This window comes from Amblyomma maculatum, chromosome 4 (assembly GCF_055883805.1).
Source record: "Amblyomma maculatum isolate TAMU_Amacu chromosome 4, ASM5588380v1, whole genome shotgun sequence".
NCBI lineage: Eukaryota > Metazoa > Arthropoda > Arachnida > Ixodida > Ixodidae > Amblyomma > Amblyomma maculatum.
The window spans coordinates 87,456,712-87,477,935 of record NC_139347.1 but is presented as its reverse complement, the minus strand read 5'-3'; the positions used below and the strand labels follow the sequence as shown (position 1 = coordinate 87,477,935).

General features: G+C 50.2%; 1 protein-coding gene across 1 annotated transcript in view; it reads left to right on the top strand.

Annotated features, from left to right (window-relative positions):
• The first annotated feature begins 20,697 nt into the window (after positions 1-20,697).
• Positions 20,698-21,224, top strand: part of LOC146191589 (peptidyl-prolyl cis-trans isomerase D-like) — a 33,892-nt gene continuing 33,365 nt past the window's right edge. The window contains exon 1 of the mRNA XM_084602111.1: positions 20,698-20,837. Coding sequence (XP_084458237.1) covers positions 20,771-20,837 — 67 coding nt within the window. The 5' untranslated portion in view covers positions 20,698-20,770. The remainder of the gene's footprint in view (positions 20,838-21,224) is intronic.

Sequence of the window (21,224 nt, the reverse complement as noted above, 5' to 3'; positions counted from 1 at the left end):
CCCAATACATCGACAAATAGGACTTTGAGACTAGCGGTTTCCAATACCCAGGAAGAGGTATTGTGAGAAAGAAAAAATTACTGATAAAATGAGATACAAGTATGGTAAAAGTAAACTTACAGCCGTCGGAAAAGCAGCGAAACACAGGACGAGCTCGTAGCGTAATTATATGCACGAAGTGCTCAATACGTTCGTATTTCCTCAAATAACGAGACTTTAGTGCGCCACTGTATAATTATTATACCAGGAAAGAAATTGTAAAATACAAACTGACAGAAATCGATATAGATTATCATCATTATACTTTCATATTGTTGCACGGAGATTGGTAATACGATACTTCTCTGTCGCTAATCGCTAGAGCAAGAAGGGAATTTATGAAATGGTGGGCCACTGTGCTGACACGCATTACGAAAAGCTGGATAATTCGCTTCACGTTCTTTTTTTTTTTTTTTTCGCAGCGACATGAGCACTGTGTTAACTGGTTTTCATATGAGGCTATACCGTGGTGTCTCTGTTACATTCTCTTGTGTAGTGTTATAAACAAGCGTTCTGATGCATAACGTATATATGTCGGTTTGGTTGTAAAGCCAGAACACCCAGCAATGAACGTTCAGGGCCAATTTCAGAACGTTAATTGGCATACGTTGTTTCCTTACCTCCCACGTTGTTTCCTTACCGCCCTCCATCTTCCTCAACTCAAATAAGCGTTTAAAAGAGGCTCCTAACTTTTGAACAATCCTTAACCGCTCCTTGGGTAAGGAGGCAATCAGAGTGACGAGGAGCACCGTGCGAGGAGCCGTTGGCGCGTGTCTGATGTCGAGAGCTTTTGTTTGAAATATATTGGTTGAAATTGTAACAAACGAGCAACTTCACATCTATACCTTTGTGTTCCTTTCAAGGTACGCACCTACGAGCACTCATTTCGTATTGTTTCAAAGATGTATTTAACTTGACACGGCAAAACCGTTGGTCTGGCAACGTGCAATTGTTTACAGTGGTGGAGCGGCTTTGCAAGAGCAGCTGCGAGTGCCTGATCTGCGTGCTCTACCACTGTAAGTGGGTTCCACCTTATCAGCAGCTAGAGACGCCTTACAGCGCAAGCGCAAAGCGAGTTGTGTTGGAGGGAAGCGTGCATTAAGTCAAGAGCGATGAAAGGAAGCCTATCTATAGGTCCTAAGGGGGGCCTCACTGAACACTCATCAGTAAGGCGTGTTTAAAAATTGACCAAGGAAGTGTTAGGACCGGGCTTGTGAATGAGCAAAACGAGACTGGACAACGATCATGGTCCTCGGAAATGTAACCAGGGACGAGCTGCTGTTGTGTGACGATGGTGCGGATGCGGAGGAAGGAATGAATAACTATGCAAATTGAGTTGGAAATGTGAAAATTGTGGGGAAAAAAGTGGAACGCGAGCAGCAGAAACTGCATGAAGCGCATAAAAATGATGGAATTGTTAGGCGCAGGGCTGAAGCCGCTTCGGCTCGAACTTGAGATGCAGAAAAAAAGGCAGCTTCGATTAGGATGATCCAAACCCAGGAGGAGCGACGGAGCGAGAAAGTAGAGCGCCAAGAACGAGGGGAAGGTAGTTGTGTGTCAGATGGGAGGAGGGACGATTACCAAACAGTGAAAACTTCTCCGTTCCGGCGCTGCTCAATTGGCAGAAGGAGCTGCAACATAAGCGCCATGCGAACCCTATAGAGATCAAACCCGCTCATCTTCAGTCCGTCGCAGAGATGCAAACTCGCAAAGCTGCGGATAATAAAACGGCGCTTAATCGTCTCTGGTGGAAGGGAAACACTAGAACTCTAGATAGAGATTCGGAAGAGGTTAAAGAAGCCACTTTTCATCCGCGTCGGCATCAGATGTGGTGGGGGCACGGCTGCAGCGGCAGGTGTGGCGATGAAGACGGGGTGTGCGCGTGGTGGCGTGAGCGTGGTGGCACTAGCGTGACGGGTGCTAGGTTCGAACGCCGCGGGTGTTGCCTTGGTGTCGTGTGCAGCGATGTGATGGCTTCGGTCCACCATTTCGATGTTCATCGTCTGAGCGAGCTCCAAGGACGCGACGACTTCGGTTCGCCGCCGGCCCGCACGCTCCTTCGACCGCGTGACCTGTGGACACCTGGCCAGCTGTGCTCCGGACACGGAGCAAGAAACCATTTTTGCTCCGTTGCTCCGGACCAGCGTCTTCGCTTGTTTCTTGGCGCTGACTTCGATCTGTGAGTGGCACGAGATACTGTGAACGTGCCTACGCACTAGGCCACTAGTCCGAATGCTGTACTCTAGAGTTGTTCCGCGTTGGCCGTTTCTCGCATCGCCACTAGAATAGTTGTGCTCTACTCCCTAGTCTGCTCTAGACGCTAGGTTAAGGAGGACGTCCTCGTTATAAAGGCGTTTGTCTTAGTGTGTTCAATGGTGTCTTTTTTTTTTTTTGACGGACGCGGCGAACCACCACACAGGGTAGGGAACCCAGTGCAAGCGTCCGGCGGACACGGAGGGAAACCAGGAAAATGGGAGCAGCTGACCACAGTCGAAAGAGATATGGCATGGAATACCGCGGCAGAGTCGGTTAGGAGGAGTCGGACGACAAAGTGATAGCGAAGTGATCGAAAGATGTGCCCAAGTGTGAAGGCCCCAAAGATGGGGGTGGCCTGGAAAGTGTACACAAGGCTGTGCCGAAACGTTTCACTATAGTGTATGTGATATAAACCAGCCAGGCGAGCTAGTAGGCAGTCAGACGACGCGCAGAAACTAAAGGACAGCCCTCCGTTGAGTGACCTGTGTAACTCCGAGGCAGTAAGAAATCCTTCATTTGAGTTTGACGAGTTTGCCTTTGGCTGTGATGTCAGTAAGGACGTTGTTCCTAAAACCAGGAGAGCAGTGTACCCGCAGTACCTAAGTGAATCACTGAGAGTTAGTTGACGAACGCGAAGCGCATGGGCAAGACGCGCAGCCAAGAGAAGGCAATAGCGCGCCACTGCCGGATAAAGGCAAGAAACGCCCGCCTTTGGAGTTATCAGCGCTAACAGTCGCTGATGAAAAGAAAGGTGGAGTTAGGTCGAAGCCCCCAAAAGCACTACTGAACTGTCTATCAGAAAAAAGAGATGAGGTTCTGGTCGTACGACGCGTGCGTATAGTTGATGCACTATAAGCTAAAACAGAGTTAAGAGAAATTATCTTAAGGGCACGAAATTAGCAGACCTGACTCGTGGTCGAGGTAAAACTGACAAGAAATTTGACAGCAAGAGCGCTTCGCCTATGATCTTCCCAGATGTGGAAAGCGAGCGGCCACTGATTGTGGAGTCACTTAGACCAGAGCAGCTCAAGATGAAAGACGAACATGAAGACACAGTACAGCAAACGTGTCAGCGTAATGTGCGAAGAGAATCGTCAGAGGCTGAAGCTCAGCCCATCGATAACTGAGTGACGACGCTGCCCAACGACAGCGAAGAGAGGGTTCATGACATATCAAAGAAAGAGTATCCGCAGTGAATTCCAAATGCAGGAGAACCTGCTTTGGGGAAGGCAGCGCACGTAGAGCGCTCTAAGCGCAGAAAATGGGAAAGAGCAAAGGCTAGATTGAAACAGGCCAAAAGCCAGGCCCTTGATTCGGTGGCATTGACGGTGGCTAGGGACAACAAAGAAAAGTTACTGCCGAGCCGAACGGAATCCCTTCACGCGGTGCACCGATAAACTCGCGGACACGGTTCGTCAGGCGATGCACACGAGTGGTTCGCACGTTCCAAACAGCGATGGAAAAATGCGCGAGGTCAAGGAAAGGACGTCGCCATTCAGGAGGAGTTCAACCCCGCCGTCCTGGAACGAAAACGGCGGAAGCGAAAAAAAAGTCGCTTCGTGGAACCCGTCAAAAGCCTGTGGACTGGGATCAAGCAGCGCGTGTGCTTGATTTGAAGGGTTACTGCAAGGGAAAGATCGTTTTCCAAGCCATACAGGTGCAGGGTTCAACGGAATCGGCCTGCGAGAGCAGCTAAACCACGCCTGCTGTGCCGAGAGGGCGCTGAGGAAGAATGCGAGGCGACCCAAGAGAGCAGAATGGACAAATCTCACAACGCCCTGCGTAGGCATGCGAAAGGTTCAAACATCAAGGTTCGTACATGTAGGAAAAATGAGCCACAAACACGGGGGAAGCTACTTTCTGGGAATCGCATAGAGCGACAGCGGGTCGGCCAGACTGTTTGATACGGGAACAAAGAGTAGCTTCTCGTACTGGTCGCCACGTGTTATCCAGCTTCCCTTCACCATGGTAGCTGCGCTACGCGGAAATTATGAGCGCGTTGAGGAAGCACGGAGACGGCACTGCCGGCCAAGGAGGGACCTGTCCCCTCCCCTTTTGTCATTCCTTGACAGAGGAACAAGGGAGCAGGCGACGACGCCAAAGGGCATGCTTGAAAGCCTAACCGTTCAAGTTGATTGTTTTTCCTTGGTATTTGATATGTATGGCTGGTCGCTTTTCGGCCATCTAGGTGAAGCTTTACGAAGGCAAGACATGAGCGCTCGCTCCGACGCAAAATGTTAGTAAGTGTAACGTTCTGGATTTTTATCTGTTTGTTGTGAAAGCCTGGCGTGTCTCGGGGCGAAGTCGTGGTGTTTGCGCGCCCTTTAGTGTAGTGTTACTTCGGCCGACCATGCCGCTGTTTGCCATGGTGAGATACTTGGGAGTTGTCTGGGTGCTCGCAGAGGAAATCAAGCCTTCCCACGATTAAGCGCATCTCGCCGTGGCAAGTAATTGATGCTACTGACCGGTCGACATTTTCCGGAATGTCAAGAACGCCTCCTCTCCTTCGAGCAAGACCTTGCCGGAGACGTGTCAACGAGCGCGCGTGTGTGTGTAAGTACGCGAGAGTGATATGTGTTATGACTTATACGAACGATTCCTCGAAAAAATAATTGAATTGTATAATATTGCATTCCCCACCGTCACAATAAAAAAGAGCAAAAGGGCTAGGAAACCTTGGGTTACACGCGACTTAGTGATAAGAATAAAAGCGCGAAATGCTCTCTTCCATAAGTTCCTATCATGCAGAGAGAAATTATTATTTCAGGAATACAAAAAGATCCGTAACAAGTTAGGTAACGATATAAAGAAAGCACGTATCCACTACTATGGCAATAAATTTGCTGACATTTATTATGATCCTCAAAAGACATGGCGCATTGTAAAAAGCTTACTTGGCAAACACCATACAGTTTTACCTGCTGAATTAAATATTGATAACCAAATGTACGGTGGTGTGGCTCTCAGTAATGTGTTCAATAGACATTTTTTAACTTTTGGATCTTTTACTACTTCTGGTTCTTACGATTTCGATAAGTATATTCAGTGCAACCTGACTAAGTCCATGTTTCTTTATCCAGTCACAGAAACCGAAATTGTCGACCTAGTTAATGACCTTAAAAATAACAGTTCATGTGGTTTCGATGGTATTATGGCAGCACCAATCAAAGCGGTTTCTGATATTCTATCTGAAGTGTTATGCCACTTAACTAATCAGGTGTTATCTACAGGAATATTTCCAGATAAAATGAAAATGGCTAAAGTCATAGTTCTACACAAAGGGGGTGCCGTCGATTGTATCAGTAACTATCGCCCAATATCAGTCCTCCCACTGTTTTCCAAGATAGTAGAAAAAGTAATTAATCTAAGGCTAACTAAGCACTTGACTGAAAATGCCTTGCTCTCTGCAGCCCAGTATGGTTTCCAGAGAGGTAAGTCAACTGAATCTGCTCTAGTATTCATTAAAGATAAGATAGCACATAATATAGACATGCAGTTGTGTACTATAGGAATTTTTTTGGATTTCAGCAAAGCTTTCGACTCAATTAAGCATGAAATACTTTTTGAAAAACTGCCACACTACGGAATAAGAGGTGTCGCACTTCAACTGCTCCAAAGCTACTTGTCAAACCGTTCTCAGTTTGTCGTTATAAATGATTTTGCCTCGAATCCTGAATTCATAAAATACGGTGTTCCTCAATGTTCCATCCTAGGCCCTCTATTATTTCTTTTATATATAAATGATATAATTGCTATCCCTGGAACTTCCAATATCTTGCTCTATGCCGATGACACGAGCGCCTTTTTTTCCTCGCCAAGCTTACCCTCCCTAGTGTCTGCAGCTAACAAATGGCTTGAAGATCTTTCGAGTTGGCTTTGTGCAAACCAGCTGATGTTAAATGTTAATAAAACAAAATATATACCTTTTTCCGCTGTCAATAAACCAATAAATAAAAATATCACACTTTCGTTCCAATCTGTCTCCTTAGAACGTGTTTCAGTGCATAAGTATTTAGGTGTTCTATTTCACGAAAACCTCCGCTGGTCTTATCATGTAGACTTTGTATCCAGCAAAACAGCCCGATACATAGACATACTGAATAAATTTCGCCCGCTTCTGCCAATGCACTTGAGGAAGCAACTATATTTTTCCACTGTCCAGTCTCGTGTTCAGTACTGCCTGTTGGTATGGGGAGTGGGTACAAAAACCAACATGGAAAAGATTTATATTTTGCAAAAGAAAGGCCTTCGGTTTATTCACAACCTGTCTAGATATGATTCTGCGTCTGCATACTTTAAACTAAGTAATATATTAAGTATTACAGCCCTCTATAAACAACGACTATCCGAATTTATATACCGACAATACAAAACTGACAGTAATGCGTTTTTAACTACGTTTATCAACACTGATCCACATTACGTCCTTAGAAATGTGAACTTTATAAAACCTCGCATAAGGACCGGGTATGGTATGCAGTTAATTCACTGGCAAATCCCTAACCTCTTGAACTGCTATCCTGACATATTTTATCTACCTAAAGAATCATCCTCCTTGTTAACATTCAAAAAAAAAATTAAGATGTACTTTTTGGAACATACGTGATTATTTGTTTCCTATTTCCGTTGTGTAATACCAATTACTGTTGACACTGTTACCTTGATGTATGTTACAGATTGAATTTTATGTATTTTGCCCCTGGTTTGTGTTTGTATTACATTCTCACATATGACTATTTTGTGCTGCTCTGTGCCTGCTGCGTTGTGTTGCACATGTCATTTGTGGTGCCGAAGGCCCCGTCAGGTGACTTGTACGTCACCTTTAGCCTCGGTCCCACGGCAAAAATTGTATTTTTGCTACAAAGTGCAATAAATAAATAAACAAGTTGCTCCACCCTCGGCTGGTCCGCCTCTTTTTGGACATAACTGGGGACCGGATGCGTATTTGGGTTTGCTCGGTACGGTGGCTCCGCAAGGTACAAAACGACAAAAGAGACGAAGAAAGCGGGCTATTCCGACTAGCGTCTACCGCCCCCAGGAGCCGAGCAGCCTAGCTACAGTGAACCTAGCGATTAGCGGCGCATGCTTTTTCAATGGGCGTCATGTTGGACGCGGCACTAGCTTGAGAGAGCCTATAATACTATACTACTACTACTACTACTACTACTACTACTACTACTAAATAATAATAATAATAATAATAATAATAATAATAATAATAATAATAATAATAATAATAATAATAATAATAATAACAATAATACACACATTAATACTTATTTGCTAAATTAAGACTGTGAAGATAATATTTAGCCAGTTAATTCGGCCGTTACCTACAGACAATTCAGTGCCAACTTCGTGTAACGAGTCTTCCTCTATACTACTACTACTAATAATAATAATAGTAATAATAATAATAATAATAATTTTAGTAGTAGTAGTAGTAGTAGTAGTAGTAGTAGTAGTCGCTAGGCTACTCGGCTCCTGGGGGCGGTAGATGCTAGTCGGAACAGCCCGCTTTCTTCGTCTCTTCTGTCGTTTTGTCCCTTGCGGAGCCACAGTACCGAGCAAACCCAAATACGCGGACCGGATACCAGCCCAGCTGATATGGCCTCTTCGGGGGACATCGAGGAGCTGTGACCCCTTTCGAGACGTCTTCGGGCAGCGAACGAACTGGTAGGATGAGGCTCTTAGCCGTGGTTCGGGCGACTCCTGCAGCGGCCGACAACTGTAGCCAAGTGGGTGCCAGTAGGCGCCGGACACTCTGCATGCCCCGGTGCTACTACGTATGGCACTGGCGCATTGAGAAGAAGCTTCGGCTTCAAACACGTCTAGACACGAATTTCAACAAAACTGAATACTGGGCGAGACAAACCCAGCGCTGATTTGTCTTTGTGTGTGTTTCTTTCGCGATCATTGTTTTTCGCGCTGCGCGCAATGCTTAACGTCTAGACACGTTTGGCAGCCAGACTCCATGATCCCTCAACCTCCTTGCCGGCGACGTAGAGGCGCTCCCTTCTCTCCCCTAGCCCCGCGGCACATCCGCGATGGAAACATAGCGCTCTCGCTAATGTGCCTCTTGAGCCGCCGCCAACTTCTACGTCCGGATTGGAAAGTCCAGTTGCCAACAGTTGTCAGGCCTATAAAAGAAAGCGCACTGCCGATTGTCGAGAGAGCGCCGCCACTCTCGTCCAGTGTCTCTTAGAGAGAGGACTTCTGCCTCTGAGCCTCCTCCCTGAGCTGATACGACTTCACCGTCGGTCTGACCGGCACAGCATATGCTTTCGTCACGAGTATGCCTCTTCGCGGCGGGCTCGCTGCTGCAGTACGCGCTTGTGCGCTCCTCGCTGCCGCTTCAGCGACCGCCGCTATGCTACTGAACGTCGCTTGCCCTGGACTTAGATGCATTGGTGCCTCCCGATTCCTGCCTGGGCCTCGATGATCCCCGCAGCCCAATTCCATTGCGCTCGGAGCTCCACTAAGGCCGCTTCCGCATTTCTCGAGTGATCGCGGCGGACGACCGCAAGGCACCCACGTTGCAAACACGTGGAGACAGTCGCCTTGCCGTTTCCCCCGCCACCAGCAGACTCCAGAGAACCTGGATCAGACTGGCTGCTGCCCGGACCTCCTCTCGGGAAGTGCCTAAAATTTGCTCATGATTCAAGACTGCGCCAGCCGCCCTACTGTCAGCATTCTAGATTTCGTGCGCCTCCCTCCGCGCACTCGGCTCCTCCGTGGTCTGCGCGTGGAGGCTTCCTGACAGGCTTCGCCCGTGTACCTGAACTACACCTGGGCATCCCGAGGCCTGTACGTGTGTGGCGCGTGGCGTGCACGTGATGTTTTCCATCACCAGACAACCTGCCGCCACCATGTCTTCTGAGGATATTGAGTGCGCTACTAAAGCCAGGAATATCGCACACATGCGTATCTTCAGCACCTACTCCTGCAACCGCTTGATCGCAAGGTTTGCCTTCTTGTGGAGAGAGCATCGGCGAGGCAATACTTCTGAAATCAGTGGGTTGCCTACGCACTTTGCGCCAACGCAGCCGCAGCCCACGACCACCCGCCAAGGACAAGTACTTTTCATCCGTCTCCAGGCCAGAAGGCTGTCTAGAGCGGACCTTCTGAGGACGAACGAGGCCACCCATGTCCCCCTGAAGGGTAAGGGTATGAAACGACAGCCCCGTCCTTTGCCTCAGGCGATCTCTGAAACACAGAAGGCCCACCCAACCCACCAGAGGAGACCAGTCTCCAGGCTTCCGAGTGCCGCGCGGATGCCAGGGTTACCTAGGACCTTCCAGCTGACAACCAGGTGTCCCACCATGGCAGCGACACTCAGGCCCATCACTGGACCAGGAGCGTCGCGACTGGGTGTTTCTGCAGGGCCATAACCGCCGGCAGGACCCATGCCGACCCGCCTTGCCACCAGAACAGCCTGAGAACATCATCGGGACCATCCTGTTCCGGAAGCCCACGCTCCTAGGCCATTGCACTCCGGAGGGACCTCGTGCTCACAATAGCGGCGGAGCTCTCTTCCACAGCTGGCGTCGCGGAGCCAGGGCTCCGCTATCCGGGTTCCACTGTCCTGGACTCTGCTATCCGGGTCCGATTCCGGGCACCTCAACCACCCTCCTGGGTGGCGATGCACAAACTATGCGTCTCCGTCCGATCTGCCCTTCCTAGCCGAAACCAGTGCGGGTGATGGGGCCACATAGAGAAAACGGGACGGCATGCCGCCTTGAGGCGCCACGTTGAAGATGCTGCAGCCACCCTTAACGCACCAAGTCCTACAAATCTAAGATGACATGCTGCAGCAACTTCGGGGCTCTCACCCTGTCAACACATTTTCCTGTCCTCGATGGCAGGTGGAAAGGCACGTGGCAACTGCTGTTGCCGCGTCCAAGGAACCTGTCTATGAGGGCCATCCTGTAATGGCCATCCTGTCCAATTGGAGATCGGGCTATCCCTCCTATGTCCAGGTCCTGGTGGCCCCTCCATAAAGTCCCCAGAAGGTCAGTAGGCACACAGCGGCCGCCACACCAGCCAGCAGGGTCTCGGTAGACGTCAGCCCGCTGTCGCCTGAAGCCCTTGGCAGCCACCTCGCAGAGCATCTCCAGGTACCTAGATGCAACTCTGTGGACATTGACGTCCCTCCTTTTAGTGGTCATCCTCTGGCAGTAAAGCCGATCGAGCCAGGCCCAGCAGCAGCAGCCCCCACCGTGGCTGGATGCCCACTGGTGACATTCGTCCATGGGTTCTCCAGTGGAAAGAGCTCTCCGCCTTCGACTCACGGAGCTTATCGACCGCCTGTGGGCCGACAGCTATGAAGTTTTGGCACTCCAGGAGGTCCACTGCTGCCCAGGCCATCTCAGAATCCCAGGCAGCTTGGGCTATCGGAGCAGAACAGCCCCAAAAGTTCTTCCTGCACATCCGACCCATTCATGGGTGCCTCCTCCTACCAAGACCATCCTGGGTGGCCCTCTTTATCCGCAATGCGCTTTCCCAGGCAGAGATTCCGGTGAGTGATGGTGCGGTGGTGGCCTCTATGGATGTTTGGACTCGGCTAGCTCGAGTTGACCCAGCGGTTGCAAGTTTTACGTGGGCGCCACAACCCCGTCGGATGCCGAATCCTTGCCACGGCTCATCAGTCTCATCGGCGGTGAGAGCCAGACATCCGCGGTGTGATCCCGCAGGACGGAGAGGCGCGGCCGGGACTTGGTCGCGTCCCTTCGTAGCACTGAGCTCTATATTTTGAACAGCGAAATTTCTGTTTCTCTAGTGGGATGGAGTCTATTCATACATTGATTTAACCATCGCGTCACATCGCTTTGTTTATGAATGGCACACCTGGCAGGATGCGTGGGGTTCTGACCATAGCCCATCGTTCTAACTCCCAATCCGGGTAAGCGCATTGATGGGCGAAAGTGCATTGTAGTACACTGGGACCTGTTTTGAGAGCTGTTGAGCAGCCCCCATTCTAGGACATCCTCGCATATGTGGCGCTTTATGCAGAGGCTAGAACTGTCATCTGCAAGGTCACTGCCAACCAGTCAGCTCCTGACCTTGCACTCTTCCAGCTGCGAGCCCAATGCAGAAGGGAAGAGAGGAGGGTCTTGCGCATCGATAAGCCTGACCACTGGACAGTCTTGCACTTGTGAATGCTAGAATCCAGGCTAGAGCCTGGCGGCTCTTCCGCTGCCTCCTTCTCCCTAACATCCAAAAGGTAATTGCTTTCGCTCAGGAAATTCATACCGGCAACTAACGGAATTCCCGGCGGACGCCTTCTTTCCTCAAATAGCTGCACCTCCAGGCCTCCGCCCTGCTGGCGGCACCAGACAACAACTCTACAGGAGCCAGGCCGACATCAAGGCTGTCTGCTCAGCACCACTCACCAGGGAGGAGCTCGCAGCCACCATGCAAGCCGCAGGGCCCTGGGCTCGGCTGGCATCAGCTACTAGATGCTGAAGAACCTGAATGAGAACATGCGCAACAACTTCCTGTGGCTGTTCAATAGCATCTGGACCTCTGGCCTACTCCCGGAGTCCTGGCGGATGGCCATCACCGTTCCTGCCCTCAAGTCCGAAAATCCCTCTTCGCAGCTTAAGTCCTTTTGGTCGATGGCAATCGCATCTGCCACAGGAAAGATCCTGGAATGCATTGCCCTGGAGCGAACTTTTTCATGAATGATGGAGCTCACAAAATTCATCCTCGCCCAATCATCTGGCTTCCGGAATCACTGATGGGCAGTGGGCGCCATCATGGACGTTGTGGCATCCAAATTCTTAAGCACGTTATCTGCTTCGTGCTCCTATACGTCCGTGGAGCTTTTGACATCCAACACGCGGCCATCTAGCTGGAGGCTGGGGACACATTGGGTTTCTCTGCCAGCCGCCGGAACTACATCCAGGGCTTCTTGGAGGGCAAGCAACCCCTGGTCCGTGTTAGCAGCGCCACCAGTGTCCCCTAGGGCAGTATTCTGAGCCCCATGCTGTTCAACCTGGTTTCGGCGCAACTCTCTAGCTGCCTTCGCGGCCTGAGGCACACTGTCCGTATCGTTCACGCGGACATCACCACCTGGTGCAGCGGGCTATAGCGACAGTGCCCCCAGGTCATCAGGAACGTTCAGCGGACCATCAACATGATGAGAACCTACCTGGATCGGATGGGGCTCGGTCTCTTACCATTCAAGACCGATGTCATGCTGCAGAACACACGACCAGGGGCTAGTGAAGACAGCCCTCTTCATTGTGAGGACCGAACTTCGCTGGAGCCGGCTCGTCCGCTACCTGGGCCTCCAGATTGACCGGGACCTGTCCTGGATACCTACTGTCCCGCACTTCTGCAACCAGGCTAAGAGCGTCAAGGGAGACATTTGGAAGCTGCTCGCTGGCGGCAGTGGCGTCATTCCACGAATCGGGTTGCGTCTGGTCGACGTCCTTGCGGTGGCGCAGTACCGCTATGCGCTCCCCTTGGTGCACCTCGCCACCCAACAGCAGCTCGCCATCGAGAGGTGCCAGAGAGCTTTCATCCGTATGTCCCGTATGTACACCTGGTCCTGCCGAAAGGCTGCCATGTGTCGGCCACCCTGGCGGAGGCAGGAGCCTTGCCCATGGAACTCCTGGCCAACAAATTTCTGCCGCATTGAACGTCATGTTGAAACATGCAGCTGAATAGACGACAATGCCCAGAAGAGGCACACACACATGTAACAAGGACGATGTGTGTCTCTCTTCTGTGCATTGTCATCTATTCTGCTGCGTGTTTCATCGTGTCTGAAGGCCAACTAGCTCAACATTCTACTGTAACATCCAACGACTCCACCTCTCCATGGATAGGCACCTCCTGCTCGAGCAGCTGCTGGAACTACCCCACTCTAAGATGGGAATGACGGCCCACGAGTATGAGCAGCTCGTGAGCAGCTCTCCTGAGGAGATCCCGCTCCCTCCATGGCCAGACCTTGGACACTTCTTCCGGATCTCTCTCTCACCCGGATCACAGGTGTAGAACAGCACGCCACCGGAGGCCCTCAGACAAGATGTATCTGCCACTCTGGAGGAGGAACTGGCCGACTACCATCACATCTATACAGATGAGTCAGTCCTCTCCGGTCGCTGCCCCTCGGATACTGCGGCCTGCCTGGCACCATCATTGGGACCAGCAGACAGGCCAGGCTCCCTTTCGCCACGATATCTATAACGGCTGAACTGGCAGCAATTCACCTGGCAGCCGACACTTCGGACGGATACCTGTCCGTGCGCTGCCATCTTAACGGACATCAAATCCGCCTTCCAGCTCCTCCGGAATCGATGCTCTTGCCTGCCCATAGCCCGTGGGCTGGCTGCTAGACTCGACCAGCTGGCCTGTCGGGGCTGTCGACTCTGGCTCGGCTGGACTCTGGCCCCGCTGGAGTTCCTAGGAACGAGGCCGCCGACGACCTGGCGAAGGCTGCATACGGTTACCTCATCCCATATCCTACCACTGTGTGCCCACTGGACATCGCCAGAGGAATCTTCGCGCGCATGTTGCTACGGGACCATCTTGAATAACACGATCTGCTAGGCTCGTTGGTTAGTTGCGATCCATTTGTATCAGCAGAGCGTACGCAATCAGGTCATATCCCCTTTTTTTCTGATTGTTACCTTTCCCTTCATTTTGAATATATTTTTAAAATAACCACATACTACTTTGAGCGCTACTGATACAAAAGGGATCATCCTGGCCACAGGATGGCAGTGGGCCCACGACAACTAACATTCAGAGATCTCACCTGGCAGGAGAGATCCCTCCGTCTCTGATTGGGCTGCTCCTGGACCGGAGCCTGCCTTCACGGAAATGGCCGGGTTCTTATTGCGGAAGGTGGCAACAGCTCACACGAGGAGAGAACCATTGGTGACCTCACTTGGTGAATGACATATGTCTTCGATACTCAGCAGCTTCGCCTTCGATCGGCCTGCTGACATGACGTGGTGTATGGACACGTGTCCAAGGTGGTTGGTTCGTTTGTGTGACGCCATCAGGCAAGCTGCCTGCATACAGTTCTGTGTCTGCGAAAATAAACCCCGTTCTGCGTTGGCCACCGAACCGGCTTTGTCACTCTGCCGCTACAACAGTCGCGACTAGGGGTTCGGCCCTGCGAGATTGGGCGTTCCTGCGGCGACGGCGCTACGTTTGGTTTGGTTTGGTTTTGGGGGGTTTAACGTCCCAAAGTGACTAAGGCTATGAGAGACGCCGTAGTGGAGGACTCCGGCAATTTCGACCACCTGGGGCTCTTTAACCCCAGGTGGTCGAAATTTCCGGAGTCCTCCACTACGGCTATGGTCATGGCCATGGCTGCGAACATCGGCTTCTCAAGTTTCGACGAGAACCAAGATAAGTGGGACATTTTTTTTTACTCTCCTGGAAGCATTGTTCGAAGCGAATGATGTTAGGCAGAAGATAAAAAAGAGCAGTCTGCACTATCGACGAAAACAATTGGCGTTCTGGCCGGATCTGCGTTCCGCGAAAAGTAAATGATTTAAGCTACCAGAAATCAGTTGTGTTTCATAACGACCATTGCCCACCAAAGTGCAACGAAATTGCCGCAAGTTACAAGTCCTTTTCTAGAAACCAGCTAGCCAGCGAATCCGTTCGAGATTATGTCGTTCAGCTCCGCGAGCTTGCTGACGAGTGTAATTTTGGCACCAGCCTTGACCGTATGCTACGCGACCATACGTCACTATTAGGCGCGCCAGTCAGTAAGACACACAAAATTCATGATCATTGCTCGGCTACTGCGTCCGTGAGAGTGCTTTCGCACTAAAAATGATAGGTGACATCGGTACTGTTGTCACTTAATTTGGCAATAAGGATGGTATGTGTAACACTCCCTTGATGTCAAGTGCCCAGGTTTTATCCCAAAAATAGCCTAATAGGCCCTACAATCGCCATCTACGAAAAGAAATAAAGCTTGAAAATTCGACTAGCCCGTCGTTGCCACCAGAAATATTTAATATTACCAGTTCCGAAACTATAGTTATACCGAAACTACCCCTCCGATGTGTAAAAAAACGGCGGCGCCCACGGCCATGTCGCGGCCAATAAATGAAACTGTGTCTAAGTTGAAACTTTCAGCTTTTTAAATAAATGTACAAACACCGGGAAATAAAATGAGTTGAAGATTAGTTGCAGTAGCAACAATGTGTTGACCTAACAGCCATTTTTTGGTTTGGTAAAACTTTATTTCCCACAGTAGGGGTCCTGGAGGACACTCGGCTAGGCGCCAGGTGTAGAGGGCAGCTCCCACGTCGGCACAGAGAGCCCGAAGCTCTCCGCCGCCGCGCGGGCCTCCTGGACAGCCCGAAGCTGATCATGTAGGGGAGCACTTTTTAAAACTTTGTCCCAACGTTCCTTGTTCTTGGCGAGGCGTCGCTCGATGCACAACCACACAGCATATGGTTTAAGTCTACACGATCACTGCACCGTTCACACACATGTTGTCCGTCGTAGTCTGGGTCGATGTGCTTCATGCGCCAGGGGTTGGGGTATGATTTCGTTTGGAGCAAGCGTAACGTGACTGATTGGCTGCGGGTTAATTTCTTATCCGGGAGGGGAAATGCTCGTCTGCCTAGATAAAAGTGCTTAGTGAGCTCGTTGTACGTGAATAATTGATCTCTGTACTCGATATGTGGAGTAGCAGGGGAAACCGGAGGGACGCGGTCGATGAGTCCTCGCGCGCCTCGTGTGCAATCTCATTGAGATTCCGCAGGCCGCCCCCTAAGCTGCCCATGTGTGCCGTTAACAATACAATGGAGTGAACGATGATGTTACTTCCGCCTAATATCCGTAGCGTCGTCTTGTCTATCCCGCCCTTGGCGAAAGCTCGAGTGGCTGCTCTAGAGTCGCTGTATACAGTTGTGAAGTTCGAGTCTTTTAGAGCTAGTGCTATCGCTGCTTGTTCAGCTACCTCTGGCTTCTTGGTGTAAAGTGTGAGTGAGTTGCGCGTACGTCCGTGTCCGTCGACTACTGCTACCGAGTAGGCATGCTTTCCCGGTATGTACGCTGCATGAAAGCTGTCTGGTCGGGAAACTGTGCCGCGTCCGCAGCGAGGGCTTTGGCGCGGGCGAGCCTTCTTCCTTGATTGTGGATCGGGTGAACGTTTCTTGGGAAGGGGGACACTTTGATTGCTTCTCGCACGACTTTAGGTAACTGCAGGACGTTGTCCTTTTCTACTATGGTGTTCAGGCCGAGCTTAACGAGAATCTCTCTGCCCGCTTTGGTGCTTGATAGGCGTGCAATCTGTGCCGTGTGCTGTGCCTCGATGATTTCGGCAAGGGTATTGTGCACTCCTAGCTGTAAGAGTAGTTCAGTGGAGGCATTATCGGGGAGCCCCAACGCTGTCTTGAAAGCTCGGCGTATGTGTACTTAAAGCCTTCTCCGATGTTCCTTTTTCCAGTTGAGCATTGCAGCCACGTATGTGATGTGACAGAGTACAAAAGCATGGACCATTTGAATAGCGTTGTCCTCGCTCAGTCCCCTGTGCCTATTCATGATGCGCCGAAACATCCGGATCGCGTTTGCAATCTTGATCGTGATGCTGTCAAGCATAAATGTGACTATATAAGTTGGAGAAGAAGAAAGAAAAAAATAATTTCCAGAAGGCATGCCAATGGAGTCTCATCTAATAGCAAAAGGTACTGTTGCAGAACTGTTGCAGGATCAAAATTTTGGCAGCGACCACTACATAATTGTCTCCACACTGAGGAAAGGCGTTAAAACACGCCGGGCTCGCGCGCCGGCCGTCGTTGAGTGGGATGAATTTAGAGATATCAGGAGGGCTCAGGAACTAGAGCCCATCAGAAGCATCGAGGAATGGGCGACGGCGCTCAAATCGGACGTTAGAGAGGCAACAAAATTGCTCGAAGGTGATAACGCCCCGGAGATTGCGGACAGCCGTCTTCTGCATATGTGGGAAGCTAAGCAGAGCATGGAGCGTCGTCTCAAAAAGCAGAAATGGAACCGCAACCTCAGAAGAAGGATTGCGCGACATAATAAGGAAATCGAAGACTATACTTTCAAATTATGCGAACAAAATTGGGATAACAAGTGTGACGAAATGGAGGGGAGCATGAACCTCTCCAAGACGTGGAGCTTCCTCCGGCACTTGTTGGACCCAGACAACTCGAAGACGCAATCTGGTATAAGATTGGCAAAAGTGAGGCACGCTTTCAAAGGGAACGATGATGATTTCATGAACAAATTAATTGAGACGTATGTGGGAGAAACTTCACGAACCCCACTTCCTGACTATGGTGGAGCGCCTAACGAGGCGCTGGACGCCCCCATCACAGAAGCGGAAGTGGGGGCGGAGATTGTAAGACTTAAAACGAAGTCGGCTCCAGGCCCTGACGGAGTAACGAACAAAATGCTCAGGAACCTAGATAATGACTCCATTAGGTATCTAACGGAGTATATGCAGGAATGTTGGGAAAAAGGCGAGCTCCCACAACAGTGGAAGACGGCAAGCATTATTTTAATACCGAAACCAGGGAAGCCTCCTCAACTAGCAAATTTACGACCAATTTCCTTAACCTCATGCGTGGGGAAATTGATGGAGCACGTCGTCCAGACCAGACTGATGAGTTTCATGGAGCAGGGCGATCTGTGGCCACATGAGATGGTCGGGTTCCGTCCTCACTTGTGTACGCAGGACGTCATGCTCCAAATCAAACATGACATAATAGACTCAAAGTCTAAAGATGCGAAAGCAATTTTGGGGCTCGACCTCACGAAGGCTTTCGACAACGTAAAACATGAGGCGGTCCTGGAAGGGCTGAACAAGATTAATGTAGGTACCAGGACATATCGGTACATCAGGGACTTTCTGACAGGTAGAACGGCCTGCATGAAGTTCCAGACGCTGGAATCCCCCGCAATAGAGCTAGGGAGTAAGGGTACGCCCCAGGGATCAGTGCTGTCCCCCCTACTCTTTAACGTGGCTATGAGGGAACTCCCCGAGCAATTGGCAAAGCTCGAAGGATTAAAATTTAGTATATATGCGGATGATATCACCCTTTGTGTCAACCGGGGAAGTGATTCGTGCGTCGAAAACCTGCTCCAAGCCGCCACCGACATTATAGTCGATTACGCGGCAGAGAGGCCTAGCGTGCTCGCCGCAGAAATCAGAATTGTTTATATACAATCCGAAGCACTTAAGGTGCAAGGCACCGTCGGAGATCAAAATTAAAGTGGCGGGTAACGAGGTACCAATAGTCGACCAAATCAGAATCTTGGGCTTGATTCTCCAGTCACACGGACATAATGGCGAGACCATCAAGAGGCTGGAGAATCACGCGATGCAGACCCTGAGCCTAATTAGGCGGGTGGCCAACAGAGGCCGAGGGTTAAAGGAAAAAAATTTGATGAAACTGATACAGGCCTACATCTGCAGCCGAGTGAGCTACGCAACGCCCTATCTAGATTTGAAAGCGGTGGAAAAAGAAAAAATTGAGTCTCTAATTAGAAAATGCGTAAAAAGAGCGCTGGGACTGCCCATATGCACATCCACAGAGAGATTGATGGCTCTAGGGGTACACAACACATGGGCAGAACTTGCGAAAGCGGTGCGAACCTCTCAAATTGAGAGACTTAGCACCACGAGGACAGGAAGAGTCATTTTGACGAAAGTTGGAATAAATCCGGATAGAGGTCCTACGGTCAAGGTGGAGGTAGCTAGAGAAGTCAGACAAAATTTGGTGATTCCCCCGCTGCCAAAAAACATGCACCCAGAATATAACAAAGACAGGAGGAAAAAACGAGCCGAAGCATTAGAAATTAGATTCGGCGAAATGTCGGAACATGAAGTGGCCTATCTAGACGCGGCGGGAGGTGGTGGCAGTTTCACGGTAGCAACGGTCGTCAGCGGCCGGAGCAATCCCGTGACAGCTGCCACTTTGCGCGGGCGGAACATAGAAATAGCCGAGGAAACTGCGATCGCGTTAGCTTGCGTCGGAACGGAAGCGAAGTTTGTCATCAGTGACAGCAAAACTGCCATACAAAATTTTAGCAAGGGCAGGATCTCGCCCTTAGCAGCCAGAATCCTAGGCCAGAAAAAGTTGGATAGGAAAATTCAAATAATTTGGACTCCTGCGCACGAAGCCGTCCCCGGCAACGAGGCGGCCCACAAGCTGGCTCGAGATCTCTACCGCCGAGCCGCTACAGGGCCACTTGATGACCGAGGAAGCGGAGAGCGCTTGCTAAAATATGGGGAGATCACGCAGCACTACAGATTGGATCGTAGACTGGTACCCCCACCAGATCCGAAATTAAACAGCAGACAAGCAGTGGCGTGGAGGCGACTGCAAACTTATACATATCCGCACCCGGTTATGGCGAACCAAATGTTCCCTGAAGCTAGGAGTGACAAGTGCAATCTTTGTGGGGCGAGAGGGACCCTCGACCACATAATATGGGAATACCCGTATTCTCCCAGGAGGACGAACAATATAGGCTGTAGAGACACCTGGGAGACCCTGCTGCGCAGCTCGGACCCTGAGCTCCAGCTCCTACTCGTCCAACTGGCTGAAGAGGCTGCTGGGACCCAAGACCTCCCGGCCTGCCTTTGAGGCGGCGGCACCCGCCCCTTGACCTGCGTGTTCACCTTATCTGTTGGACATTAAAGTTTAGTCCATCCATCCATCCATCCATCCATCCATCCATCCATCCATCCAGAAGGCAATGACGGCAATAGCAGAAAGCTTTTATTTAACGCTTCTAGATGGCGCGATAATTCATAAACAACCGAAAATGCGCATTTAAAGCAGTCACTTTTTGAAGTGGAGTAACGAAACGCGCCAGCAGACGATGTAGAAAGAGCGCGAACACAGAGACATTAGCTTGCGCCAACGTTCGCTTGTAAAGTCATTAATTAAAGCCCTTCAATAAAAGGGGCTTTATCATTAATTGACCGACAGCGTCACCTGATGGTTGTTTTAGGTATCAGTGTATTTTAGATATGACCTCAGCATGAACCAAACGCGGCCAGAGGCTGTCTCGGAGGCTATGTTGTTTTACTGGTTTTACTCCTTGCGTCCACCCAAGGAAGTTTAAAAAAAGCTGGTCCACCATGAGGCGGTCTCCGCAAATTGGATATCATATCATCACTCATCACCTGAAGTCATATTTTAGCTTATTGAGTGCTGAAGTGCTGAATGCTCTACATAATCATCAACAACGTTCAAACGGTTTTACACATCGGTTTTACGCAAAGTAATAATAATAGTGTCATTCTCTTGTTTACAGAGATCATTTGTTTGATAAGCTTCTCATTGTCACAGTTTTTGTTATTTTTGCAGTCTATACAAATGAATCAATAATTAAACCAAACCTCCCATACCTCCCAACATAAGTTAAGAGGGTGCTGCCCTCAAGTGTCGTCGCTGTTAAATGCCGGAGTTCATTGCGATCGCCGCTCCAGTGAATTCTGCCGTCCCCATTAAAAATGTCGGACTCTGTGTTGCCGTCGAATCCACACGTGTTCCTCGACGTGCGAATAGGAGAAGAATTCGGTACCAGAGTTTCTATTTCTTTTGATCATAACCGCTATAAGGTTATGCGTACCTTGACAGCACTGTCGCTTGCCGTGATTCGGCAGTTGGCTGTGATACGAATTAACTTCGGTCAACCATCGTCAAGTGTATTCGTGCCTTCGCGGTGTAGTACTTTACGCCTCGCAGTCCTGACATTGCTGCAGTCTTGGCTGTTGTTGATCAGTGAGCGCAGTATTCACGTGCATGGGTGTTGCTATCCAATGTGCGTTTTTAGCGGGCGTGTGTGCAAGTGCACTCCTACGGGACTGCTTGTTCGTAAGGAGACGCGTAAAAGCACAGTAGCACGCCTGTTTTTCTCGTTTACCTGATATGTTTGTTTGCCGCAAAATCTTTCTTTTGGACCTT